General features: G+C 39.9%; 1 protein-coding gene across 1 annotated transcript in view; it reads right to left on the reverse strand.

Moving 5' to 3' along the window:
- cfap299 (cilia and flagella associated protein 299) overlaps positions 1 to 13,985 on the reverse strand; it is a 91,890-nt gene that overhangs the window by 66,832 nt on the left and 11,073 nt on the right. Inside the window, 1 exon segment of the mRNA XM_042487771.1 lies at positions 1,531 to 1,621. Within this exon segment, the coding sequence (XP_042343705.1) occupies positions 1,531 to 1,621 (91 nt within the window).

Consider the following 13,985-nt stretch of genomic DNA (forward strand, 5'->3'; position numbering starts at 1 on the left):
GTAGAGACTGAGAACTGTGTTAAAATCAGTGTTTGTAGAAAAAACAGTCAGTTTCATGGTCAGAGGTTAAAATCTCTCCCTGGTGCATCTAAGTTTAATTAAGCATGCAGGCTTTGTCCATGAATCAAGAGCGCCTCACTGTTGGGCTCAGCTGAGCTTGACTTCAGAGGGGACAGATGTGAAAGGCAGATGCCTGAACCACCTCAAATGAAAGAGTTAAACTTCCACTCCAGGGTCACATCACATGTCAGTGCTCCTCTCACAGTTCATATGATTTTAATGACTGTATCTTTAATGATCACCACAGATGAAGGTTGGAGCCTGGGGTGTCAACGGTTAACCGTTAATTAGTTAACTGAATCCTGACCGAGTACCTCAAACTTTTCATTCCAACCGTTTCACACTCTGCTGCAAGTAGCCCCGGTGTGTGCTGGAGGTCACGGTCTGATGAACCAGACTCTCTCCACTACTGGGCAGCTGCACCTGGACACTCTGTCTGTGAAATTCACTAATCTGTAACGGGAACTTTGCAAAACTCAGCTGCAACTGCAGAATACGACCACCGAGCAAGAACGCAGAAAAAACAAAGATGGGACACGGAAAACGGGCTGTGATGGCCGTGGCACCCTATTTTGCCCCTGTACCTGTTACCACTGCATAGCTCTTCGACTACCTCAGTGATCTCTGCCGCAGAGATGGGAGAGAGAATCCGTATCTTTCAGCACTCAGACGAGCATATTCTTGGCTCCTCTCACACTTTGCATCTCTGGAGAATGTTGTGCAGACGCTGTATAGACATGAGCCCGACTGTACCCAAGTGTTACTGCTTTACCACCCACACCAACTTACCACTGTTCCCACTGGAAAGGTGATCACATGCTCCTCGAAAATATTGTATATACAAGTTACTAGCACATTAACAGTTCTCCGAAGTCATAATTACTAATGGAAAATTTGGATGGTACCCGAGTTATGACGCGCATGTCGTTTCAGGGCGGCAGAAATGGCGATAAGCATGGAAACAGAATCAACAGTTGATGGTAAAAAAATATATATGTTGTTATATTTCACATTTTAGTGTAGGCATATATTAACTGTAGCAAGCAAGCAAACTTTTAATTACGAAGCATTTTGTGCACAGAGCGAAGCGACTGTGAGTAGTACTAAAGCGAGCCCTAAGGGTTAATAATGCAGTTTATGCTGTGAAAATTCAAAATGTTGTTGAGCAATAGGGGTAATACCCTTCAGGCTTGTACCCCTGCCCCTTTAAGAGATTATCTTGGCGGTTTGATCTGAAGAAAACACCTTGGAAAAGGTAGTTGGAGTTTGGTAAACTGGGTTTTATGATGGGAGAGGGGCGGGCAGCTGGCTCTCATGGTATTTGGGGAGGAATGGTGGGAGGGTGGAGGAGGGGGCATTTCCACTCAACTTGACACAGTATGGATTTTGTTCCCATCCTAATGGAATTGCAGAAATATTTGAGGGGAATCCCATTACGTAGCAATTGGAGTGCTGTAATAATGTACTCACAGTCATTTTCCCACTGCGGTTGGCCTCCTCTCGCTCTGCCAGGGCTTTCAGGAAGTTATCTTTGAGTTCTTTTCCTGCACTTGCCAGTGTCCTGGAAAAGACAACACTCAAACGGTTTGAAATGTTTCTCTTAACCTGAAAAAAAAGTCACATGAAGCCTTAAAGGTTCTTTATGGAAGCTTTTCACACTTTTGCATATCATAGCTGCAGGACACTCTGGCCTATCTCTGCTATAACAGTAACAATTAACTCAACAACCTTCCTTATTGAAGTGGATTGAGTAAAATATTTTTTTCTAATCTAATTTGACACTGTAGAGGAAAGATATTTCCTTTTCCATGTCTCCACGACTTATAGGCACAATATAAATTTCTCTTGTGCTGCATTTATACACTTTTCACAAGTACTTAAACCTTTGAACCCTAAATCAACAAACAATACTGATTTCTTTCTTTTTTTTTTTTAAACTTTACTATATATTAATAATTAACAAGAGTACATGTTTAAAGTTATTTTATTGTATTTTTAAAGCTGTCTTTTTCAGTTCATTTTCAGGTTGTTTTTTTTTCGATTTTTCAATTTTTTTTGTTTTGTTTTTTGTTTGAGGTTTTTTGTGCTTCAGGAACTTTTTTGTATCTTCTACTTATTTCTTATAATTTGGGGATCATTTCTGCTTAAGCTGCTCATTGCCATCTTTCCATGTTTTTCATAAGAATCAAGCCAATTTGCCTGAGTTTCAGAAGGGTAAAATCTAAGTAAGTAAACAGTATTTGAAATGCATAAAGTGGGGATAACATGCAATCAAAGTCATGAGGAACATTAAAGCCAGCATAGCTCATCAGTACAGAGTACTTCACCAAACCTGCCAAGCTCCCATGACACTCCCGAATACTCCAAATACCTTGTCTTTAACAGAAATGATTAAAAATGTTGATATTAAGTCAATGCTTTTACTCTGAAAAAACAAAAAACTTCACAGATCATGAGGAATGTCACAGCTGCCGTTCCTTATTTCCGTATGCACAGCAATATTTATCATATCAGAGGAGTTTAATGACTTTATATGTGATACTGTGGCAGCTTTTTACACTTAGGTTGGCCTGTTTCCATGGAAACATGGTTTTGGCGCACAGTGATGTGTCCACACCTGAAAAAACATTGGCACTAATATTTGAACAGTTAACACTGCAGTACGAGCAACAGAACTCTGGCTCGCGTCCAGAATTGACTGTGCAAAACATTCATCAGATCGGCAGCGAGTTAACATCCTAAAGGCAGTAAACAGGTCATTGGGAGCCTCTCAGATGTGGTAAAGAATGCACAAGAAGAAGAAAGACGATGAAAAAAATGTAGAAAGGCCAGTCATTAAATCAAATCTACAGTAGTACAGTGACAAAAAACATACTATACCAATGTTTCTATTGACCTTTAACTATTTAAAATGATAATCTGCGCTGAATTTTTTTGATTTTATTTAATTTTGTCCAGCTGTTAACCATGAATTTATGCTTAAAGTTTGTTTTTTTCTCTTTTTTGCCATAATTCAAATCTGACTTCATTTTTACCTTATTTAAATCACCAATATTCTAATTTAAATTCAAGTAGTTTCATACTTTTACATTTTCAACCTGTTTTCACTGCCAGTTTGTCAAATACTGAAGATTTGTCACGCCCCTTTAGCGTCTGTATGAAACAACCAGCACGTTCTCACTCCGACCTCGCCAAATACATTCGCTCTGTAAGTGCTTTCAGTGTAACTCCAAAAGCCACCTTCCACGTCCAACCAGAATGCTGGACGGCGTAGATGAGAACGCGCTAGGACAAAACGATGATCGGTGGCGTTGTTATTGTGCATCAGCAGATGGCTGGATTGCACTGGCCGCGTCCACATGCAACATGCACGGATGGCATCATTTGAGAATGCGGCTCGATGGAATCTGCCATTCTGTATAACAGGTACAATCACATGATGGAGGGGGCAGAGTAAACTCGCCTTCAGGCCTCTGCTGGAGGCAATAACAGACCGAAACAGAGTCTGTATAAACAGGGCAGCTGGCAGGACGGGATCTTAGGCAGCACCGCTGTGATGTTTTGACGGCGTGTTAAGGCCGCGACCTGCCGCTGGGAGGTTGAAAAAGCAGCCAGTAGCAGTGAGCGCAAAAGTTCGCAAATGCGAAAAAATTGAGGTCCGGGCGCTCCTTACCCTCCAAGCATTAGACGACATTAGCTGTCACGTAACAGAACAAGTATATGATTGTTATTGTCATGTTAAGCAATTTTTATTGTTTAGAAAGCCTGTATGTATTATGTCACACAAGAGGCAGACCCTGTTGTTTTACATTTCATGTCTGTCACGCCTCTTTTGTTTCCACAATGCTGGCATGCTGTTCATAATGAAACACTGGAGCGGCTGCCGTCTTTAATTTATGTTGTGAAACAATAACAGTTAGGTTTAGACAACAAATCTATCTGGTTAGGTTTAAAATAGGGTTAGGGTAAGTAACATAAGGCAAAAATGCCACGTGAGAGACGTCATTTCGCGACAACTACACGAAAAATGTACATTCAAACAACGCTGACTTGGTTACGAGCAGGACACAAACTGTGGTCTCCTGAGTCAAAGTCAGGTTTTATTTGATCCGACTATCTCCACTACCTCCCACCCTGCACACACTGTCTCGTCCTCTATACTACATCAGCTGCTCTGGATGGGTTTACATTGTTGTGAAAGCCCGGTGCATCTCAGAAACACAATAAAAGCCGCCTTTGGCTTCGGTATGACACGTTGAGGGATAAATGAGAACCAGCTGACTTTTTTTAACTAATGAAGCACCAGTGCATCTGCTGTTATATCTCCTCCTCCTCCTAACACTACAGGTGCATTATGGCAACAACTGACGTACTTGCTCGAGATGGGCATTGATGAGCGGTAAGTGACTTGAGTGCTGGTTATCACCTCTAATTCTAATGCTGATTCAATATCTGAGTTTCAGCACTAAAACCATACTCCTTTCAGTAACTTACTTTTAAAAATGAAAACAAAAACTTAATTTTTATAACAAAAGACACCAAAAATGTACAAGAAATCTGAACAGCTGCATGAGAACTTTGTCCAAATACAAAGCAGACTAAAAACTGGAAAAATTATTAACTGAATCCAGAGTTTTGTAATTGTTAATACTTGTTTGCTCTGTACCATAATATTATTGAGGTTCAATACTTAACCTTCAACAGATGCTGTGAAAGGGAAGCAATAACCACAAACTTTCCTGAAAACACCTGCTAGTCTGAGCCAGCAACCCCCATGTCATAAATCTGTTTCTTTCATTCAGAATATTCAAACTGCTTAATCCAGTTCCGTCTGCCTCCACAAAAGAAGACAAGTTCAGTTCTTCTACATTAATGGCTCCCCAAATCCACTTTCCATACCCAAAGCATTTTAAAAAGCCTCAACGGCCACAACAAGCGCGGCCCAACGCCAAAGCCAATGTCTGCTCTTAGCCTAGCTTAACATTACAGTAAAAGAGAACAGGATCTGAATGTTTAAATTTACTAGAATTTGGAGAAGGATTGTAATTTATACTAGTCGTTTGGCCCGAGCCCCATAATGAAAGTCTTAGAGGAATCACACAGTGGTAAAAGTGCACGGACAGCACATATTTGGAGGCAGGAACCTCACTCCATCTTCTGAGTGAGTGAAGGATTGCTGCTGGGTCATGGGGGCCGAGGCCCCAAAGTAAACACAGGTGTTGAGGAGGCAAGTGACTGGGGTTACCCCATCCAGTAGCTAAAGCAACACACACAGTCACGGAGAGTGAATAATACTTCAGCAGAACATATGGACCGCTGCAAGTTTGAGTTTCCCGTCAATTAACAAATTTCTTATCAAGCCTCATTTAGGAGGGATAACAAGAAATTCACTATTAAATGGTGGTTATTAGTGGCTAATGACTAGGTATTAAGCTAACAGTGATCGAGCCATGTGTTCTGAGCGTCTTGTTTTTGGATTGCGGTCAGAGCAGGTGGGCCCTGGCATGAGTAGAAAAGAGGTGAGGACGGGATATGAACACACATCATCTGGATGGTTGTAAAAAGTACTTCTTTCTAAAAGCAACTGTCCTACAGATATAAATTCACTTTTATAGATTTTATGCATTGTTGTGCCAGATAAAAGGTGAAACACTATGAAAACATAAATGTAAATTTAGAAACTTTATGAGTATATTATGTATTTCAAGGTAATTTGAAACCATCCCCACCAAAGAAACAACACCATTGTTTCTTTGTACAAATGCTTTACACAACATATGCTTCCATTTTCCTCACAAGAGTCCTCTCACTGGCATGAGAACAGATAAACAGCATTGCTATTTTTTGTGAAAAAGTTACAGATTTCTTTTTTTTTTTATAAGCAGCAAACATTAATTGGAGAGGCAGAAGAAGCATCACTGCCACAAAGCAACTCAGCAAGATTGCAGCCCGTTCTCATTCCAAACTCATAAAATAGTGCCGCTTTGACAGTGCTTTAAGAGCGTGACACCCAGAGGCACCTTTTGTGTATGCATGAAACGACGCTGGACTGCATCAGATGAGAATGCAGCTGGACAAAACTGGTCACAGTGTTATAGTGTCGGACAGCACCTGCCCTGTGAACCCAAAACAAGCACAGGCAGACTGAGAGCCAACGGGTTCTGAGATTGTACAACCAGTAACTGAATTAGGAATTAATCAGTGTCGCTTGGCTGTCTAGAAACTCCTGTTCACTGTGTTATAAACCGGAGTTTATGTAACTTTTTGTCCATCTCTGTTGGGGGTGAACAGCCATTAGTGCAAAGCAACTACCCTATTATTGCATATATGCATATATTATTTGCATATTTATGCATATTTACATATGTATAAACAGAATTACAGTGAAATGTATCAGCCATACCAAAACCCAGCAGCCTTCTTCCTGAAACTGATGTTTTTATCTACTTATTATTAATTCTCAGTAATATCTAAACAATATAACCCTCTAAGAGAGGTTCTGGGTTTCATGTTTTTGCATTTCTCTTTTAGCTTTGATGATTTTATTGTGCAGATTTAGGTTATTTATTTACATCAAAGGTCTGGCAGTTCTTGGTGCCTAATGAACATGCAGAGTTTTTGACTTATATTGAAATTGTAAAATGAGACCGAGTTTAAATGGCGAACTGCAGCACAACAGGTTCAAAGTTCACTTTCAGGAATTGATCAGCAGAACCAAAATGACAGTTTTGCTCACAGTTTGCTGAAATTATTTAATTGTTTTAATTCATTATTATTTTTCATTGCTAATAAAATCATTAAATTAATATAGTAATTGATATCCATTTCTTTGGTTTATGTATATATATGTTTTGAGAAAGGGAAAGGTAAAATAATTTTTTTTCATCTCCCTGCTCCTTTTCAGTCATGGAATGTGTATAAGAATGGTTTTGAATGTAAATCTGTTTGTTGTGCATTTACATGAGCAGAGGGGGGGTGTTATTGTTACTCTATCTGTGGTGTTACTCTAATATCCAATGTTTTTGCGGGTCCATGAATGCAGCTCAGCAGGTGTAGTTCTTTTATCTCCTTTGTAGCTAAATGTCACTCCTGAGGTGGATAATTGATCTGCTGAAACATTTACAAATTACAAATAACTCAACAGTGTTTTAATAAGGCTCTTAATTAACTGTCCAGCTCCACTGAGAATATCGCGGCCCGCCATAGTCTTTGTAATTAATGGGAAACACTGGTGGGGCTGGAGGGCGGACGGTCTGTGTGCGCTTTAAAGTTACATTGTTGATTGGAAAAAACAGTGGAATTCAAATTTTATCTTCGTGGGCGGGTCTGAGTTTACCTGCACCTGCCTACACTGCCAAACCTTTTCATATGAAGCCTTCAAGTGGTATGTCCATGTCTTGGTTTTGACTCATGCAGTACTCCAATTTCCAGCATTGTCACATGATCGTTTGGGATCATAGTTTGCTTCTAAAAGGTAAAATCGAAATTTAATTTAGATTTAATTTATCTAAATTAATTGTACACCACTGTGTAAAGCTTGGTCTATTTGTTCCCTCTTGCTTGAACTTTGATGTGTTTGTAAGAGTCTGCTGTTCATGTGTTTCCTTCTGCATGTATTCACATCCATCACCTTCAAATATGTGCTAACCTCGGTGTCATTGACCTACAACAGTGATTCATCTCTTTGCTCAAAGATTCATCCATTATCTGTTTGCACAGCTGAAAGGAGGAACTACACTTATTTCAGGGAATAGTTAAGAAATTCAATATACTGTAGCACATTGCCCCGAGCGCCAACTTGTGTGCAATTTCATCACCCTTGCCAAACAAATTTGATCTGTATCAGGTTGTGTCCTCTTTCACACGTGCGAAACGTTGCTACAGCAAATAATCCCAACATAATTGATGGAATGTCATTAAAAAGTTCTTTGAGGAACGGGGGCAAGCATTCCTTCTTAATTCGTAGCCTTCATTTTGCAAATAAATATTCAGCAACTGGATAAATTGTGTTTTCTGAGACATTTTCATTTCATGACGTTCAACAGATGTCGTGCTTTGAAATAATTTCTTCTTTTATTCTCGAGACAGATTAACAGATTGAAGCTTTCATTAGCCTGCAGCTTTCGGCAGTACGGCAGATGGGAACTTTCAATAATACGGTGATTTCTTAAGAAACAACACATACTGTAGCGGAATATTTTTCCTCAGAGTGCTTGGGAAAATGAATCTTATGGAAAATATTATTTTGGGCCGATGGACGTCAAGGGAAATTCTGGGATTTTTCTAAAATCCTCTGTCACCTCTGATTACAATGAGCTGAATGTATCAGTTACACATGTGCTACGCATGATATCCTACCTGAGCTTTCTTTGTGTGTTGTGGCCACCTCGGCTTTTGGGGGTTGAGGAGGTTGCACATTGCGTATTGCCTGCCTGAGAAGTGCATGTTTTTGAAGATTGATCAAAGGAATCATTGTCATGTTTTCTATACCTTATTGAGGCAAAATTAAATGTGCTCTATTTGGGTACATGCAGTGGTGGTGATTGTTTTGAAGTGAAATTTGATGTGTAGATTTTGATAGAGCTAAAGGAAAGCTTTGTAAAAGAATATCCACTCCAATGTAAGTCCTACAATGAAAGAACAAGCTCTCAGCTATGACTGGCTGTCTGTCTTGCACATGTTAACTGTGCGGTTTCTCCCTCATCAGTTTATTAGCTTTCATTGTAATGCAAAGCAACACATATGAAATCATTTAAAAAGTGTTTTTCAACTCATTAGTGAAGAATTTCCTTAGCAAGAAAATTGCAACAGATCTATTTCTTACTTCTGGTTTTATACTGCTGGGACCATTCAGAAATTAGATCTTTTTTTGTCCAAAACTATGGCATCACGTACCAAGATCAATTAGAATGAGGTGGCAATGATGAAACTAAATATTAGAGATCTTGCCCTCCAGATCTTGCCTCAGGGGGAAACCGAAAGACCGCTTAATCCATCGTACACATCCTCCATCTACAGCACTTAGAGGTACAAAGGAGAAGATGACAGTTCGGCCCGGTAGCCTGATGAGAAGATCCATATGATGTGAAAACCACTTCCTCCTCTTCATAAGGGGCACGAGTGGACCAGGTGTAGGTAACAGTAAGACAGGCTCTATCAGTCATGATGAGTGCGAGGATGCAGGATGTGAGAGGTGAAAGTAAAAACATCCTAAGTCAGTAGGCAGGTTTCAAGCTTGACGTGTGGAAAACTCTAAATGTGTAAAAAGACATCCGGGTCAAACGGCAGTTTGTTATTTATTATCTGCTGCACCAGCTGATCTCAACTGGTGTACATGTGGATCTATGTGCTGCATGGTGGGATGTGGTGGCGAGCTTAAGCCTGGCAGGATGTGCGTTTCTGGACAGAGCTTGCAGGGGAGAGCTCCAAAGTTACACACCCGTCCAAAATCACAAAGAGCGAGGAAGGCAATTGGCTTGACAGCACATGTAATAGAGACTGCAAAACCTCGTCGCCCGAGGGCCCTCGCCAGAATAGCAGTCGTGGAGAGTGGCGGGGCTTTGGCTCGCTAAAAATGAGCCTGGGATCAGCTCTGTGAGGCTTCTCATGTCAGTCACATCCACAATCTTATTTTCGCTTAGCATCTGGAGGTTGGATCCGCAGTGAAATATATTCACTGTGCGTGTTCGTGGCACTGGTTTTACTTGGCACAGCAAGTGATAGCTCACTTTTAATATAGAGTAGAGAGCTAGAGAGCGGAGAATTCTTGAGGCGAACTGTAAAAACGCAGCAGCACAATGGACAATGAGCATGGCTGTGGTTTGGACTGTGGGGAGATCGCGGGGAGCCTGATGGAAACCTCGCTGGGCTGCCGTGAGCACGCGAGGTCAGGACATATGCTGACACGGACTTCTGGGCCCGAGCCAGAGCCGGAGCTGAGAGGAAACGGAGGCCTCACGTCTGCTCAGCAGTGCTCCCCTTGTTTGTCTCTGACTTTATATCAAATCAAATCACCTCCTTGCAAAGCCTACAGTGCATGAATGCAGAGTTTTGTTACCTGAAAGAAACATCTCTGACCATCACACAAGCAACGCAAAGTCATGCAAACAGGTCCAGCTTTCAACATTCTGAGAAATTCAAACATTAACGGCTAAAATTCAAAGATTAATAAACTAAAAACTCATGTTTTTTTCAGATTAAATGATCTTTTTCACTTTTTAGATAATACCTAACCATATGTCACTTTTTGCTACAAACATAGATATAAGTTTGGATAAGACTCTGCTTAACAAATCCAGGTATTTAACCAACTTGAAATTGAAGCCGGCTTTATGAACCCAACCCTGCTCTCTGACTATTTGTTGATCCTGACTACCCATCCAGCTTCCCCCAAACCAAACAACCGCACAACTGACTAAGCATCCCATTCATTCAAGTATTGTATTTCACTTATGTCTGATGAGCGCACCAGGTCTTTTGTTTGGTCTTTTTGTGATGTGCTGGCAAAGCCCCCCCTCTTTCACAGCCAAGCTGTCAGGAGGAGCGTGTTGTCCTTAAGAATGAGACAGGGCAACAACGGGGCAACATCTGATTAGCATTCACGGCACTATCTCCACTCCCTTGGTATTTTATTACCACAGGTGCAGGGGCATTCATTGATCAGATGCACGCTACAGGCGAGGTTAGCCCTTAATTGAAAACAGCTCTATTTATACACCTGCAGGCACTAAAGGTCTCCAAGAGAGCACAGGGAGGTTGAAAAGAAGAGAAAGGAAAGGGGGGAAAACACAGAGCAGTGACAGAACAGTGAAAAAAGACATGCCGTGGGAGACATAGGTTAAGGCCTACAGGGAAGGCAAAGTGCATTCCCAAAACAGCATGGCTACCCAATGCCATGAAAGGAGTAATAACAGATAATAACCTATGCTGGAAACCACATTTAAATTATATCAAAGTCAGTTGCAATATTATAAAGTCAAAGTTCTTCTGAAACAGACCTCATTAAACACCCTGTACTGCTCCTTTGGACTCTCATATGTAACTCACTGTGTGGGAATGTGGGAAATACGTATAAAACAACCACAAATCGGATCTTTGTCCTTCAAAGAAGAGTTACAAGAATTGCAGACAAAACTGCTGACAGAGAACCAACACTCAAATTAACCTAATTTCAAAGATCTGGCTGATTTAAAAACGGTTCAAATAATGTAGAGAGCTAAAAAAAAAAAAAACATCTACTACCTAAAGCTGTTTCAAATGAAAGAATGTTTACAAGATTTAATTTGTATTTAATTTGTATGTTAAAGAAACAGTGAAGACTAAAGCAAGATATCATTGTATCACAGTCAAAGGTGTTGATTTAACAGCTGTAGTGAGGAAATGAAAACATGTTGAATATATAATAAAATTAAACATGTTTTTAAATACAATATAATGCATGATACATGACAGGTGGGCTGGTTTTGATAGTGTGATTTTGTTTTGTGTTGATGTGTGTGTCTGTTTATTCGGGTTGATTTATTCTTATTTTTGTCCTAATTCTTGTTTGATGAGATCAAAGGTGTCTATGGTGAATATTGGGGCAGAAATTGGGAATATTTATGTTTAACATTAACTTTTTTTAAATATAGAAATGAAAAGAGGAGTAGGATTTGATATGTATTCACTTCCTCCTACTCCTTTTTGGACATTAAATACTTTTGTTTGTTTACTAAATATGCCCAATGGATATTCTGGTGTTGTTTTTGTTACTTATATTTTATTTTGTCCTATTTTATTTTGCATGTTGTAAATAAAGACCTAAATGACTAAATAAAGAGAATAAGAATGAAGGTGCAAGGTCTTTAGGGAAGTGCACGTTTTCATTAAAAAGGATTAGCGTTTGTTAAAACGATGCAGACAAAAAAATGCATTTTTATTCTTACCTTTTTTAAGTTTGGACAGATTTTTTTTTTTTTGCTAACCTAAGAACAACTACTTTGTTTACCATACAGCTGCCAGTCTCTGTGGCCACACTCAGAACACTGTCGTGATTGTGCTCAGCCACTCTGCAGGTGGTACATTGCATCCTGGCGCTCGTGTTTTCACAATGTGACCATAACAGGAGGTCAGGAGGTCAGTTTGGTGGAAGTCCAATCAGAAAAACCACAGAGGAAAGAGCAATCTGCATTTAGACAGCGAGAGGGGACGCAGCTCAAACTTGCCACTTCTGATGGAAAAAGTCTGCAAATGCTGTGCAGGTTTTTTTTCTGTCCTGTAAGGGGATTTTGCAGGATGTCAGATTTTCAAGTGTGGGAAAGCAATGAAAGCTGTTAATTAGTTCAAAGTCATATATGTTAAAAAAAAGTACAAAAAAAACATGACAGTTTATAGTCGCCTACACTGAAGCTATAATCCAAACAGCAGGTAGGGCTGGGCGACATGGAAGAAAGACTTATCACGATCATTTTTTTCTTATCAGTCAATATCGATATATATCACAATATACATCAAATCGCTATTTCTGTCAAGCTTAAAGGTTCCCTTTGACTCCTAAGTGAGATATGAAGATATCATAACCAGTGATGCACGATAATGATTATTTCAACTGATACCGATAAACCGATAATTTCCAGCTTCTTGTGGTCGATAAGATACAGATTACCTATAATTTCTTTTTGTTTGTTTTTTATTACCTAAGGGTATGAAAGGCTGAGATAAGGTGAGTACATATGAATTTAATTTGTGCATTTTCATTAAAAAAATGAATTTCAGACAAAAAGCTTGAAAATCACTTTTTAAAGAAAGTCAAGTCATTTTCAAGAGCAAAATCAATTTCATTTTTAGATTTTGTTTTTTTCCCCTGTTATCTTCTTATGTCAACCTGAATTGTACAAAAACAATGCTGAAAATAATATTCTGTTTGAGGTCTAGTGGAACGATAGAGAGGAACATTCCCGAAAATGTCAGGAAGCAGCACAGCTACAGAACCGTCCCTAAGTAACGGCTCTGCTGTGATCTCTGCACATTTACATGTTGTTCTGCTTGTTGTTGGAAGGAATCAAACATCAGATATCAGTTTATTCTTTCAGCATAACCGAGCTGGAAACTCACTACACCTGAACTCAAACCGCATCCAGCGGCATCATGTCCCCCACACCCACACACACACCCACACACACACACACACACACACACACACACACACACAACACACACACAGAGCAGGAAGGAGGGGGGAGACGGCGGCCGCTTACACCGGTGTTCAGCGGTTACTGTGAGCAGCGGTTACTGTCGGAGACACCGGCAGAGAATGAGAGTGAGTGGACATTCGGAGACACTGGAGGAGACACCGGCGGACAATGAGAGCGGAGCGGACATGGCTGGAATGCGTTCTATCAACATTCTATCAACTACATCTCATATTTCAATCGAGGAAAAGTTATATCGTGATAGATATCGTTATCGTTTTATCGCCCAGCCCTAACAGCAGGAGAAATGTACTGAAATACTTTACCCTCACTTCCCTCTATGACAGCCTCAATGACCTCAATGACAGCAGCATCACATTATTATTTAACCCTTTGAAACCTGGTAGGACATCAGTTTTGTGGCTGCATTCAGGTACTTTTACATGCATTTAAATCTTTAAACCTAAGCAAACGTATCTGACTTCTTTTGAAAACATGACTAAAAGGCAATGAGCAACTTGGTAGACGTACCACAAATTGCGAGAAATAATGAAAAGGGGACAAGAAAATCCCTGAAAATAAAATAGAGACATACAGACATATAACTAGAAAAAATTATCCTTGTTGTTTGTTTTATAATTTCATTAATTTGCTTATTCTCACATTTTTTATTAATTGTCTCGTCTTTGTTTCCATTTAGCTGCATTTGACTTATTCCAATCTTGTAATTGCACTTTTTTTGTTTGTATGCCTACT

Source organism: Plectropomus leopardus, chromosome 6, assembly GCF_008729295.1.
Source record: "Plectropomus leopardus isolate mb chromosome 6, YSFRI_Pleo_2.0, whole genome shotgun sequence".
Taxonomy (NCBI): Eukaryota; Metazoa; Chordata; class Actinopteri; order Perciformes; family Serranidae; genus Plectropomus; species Plectropomus leopardus.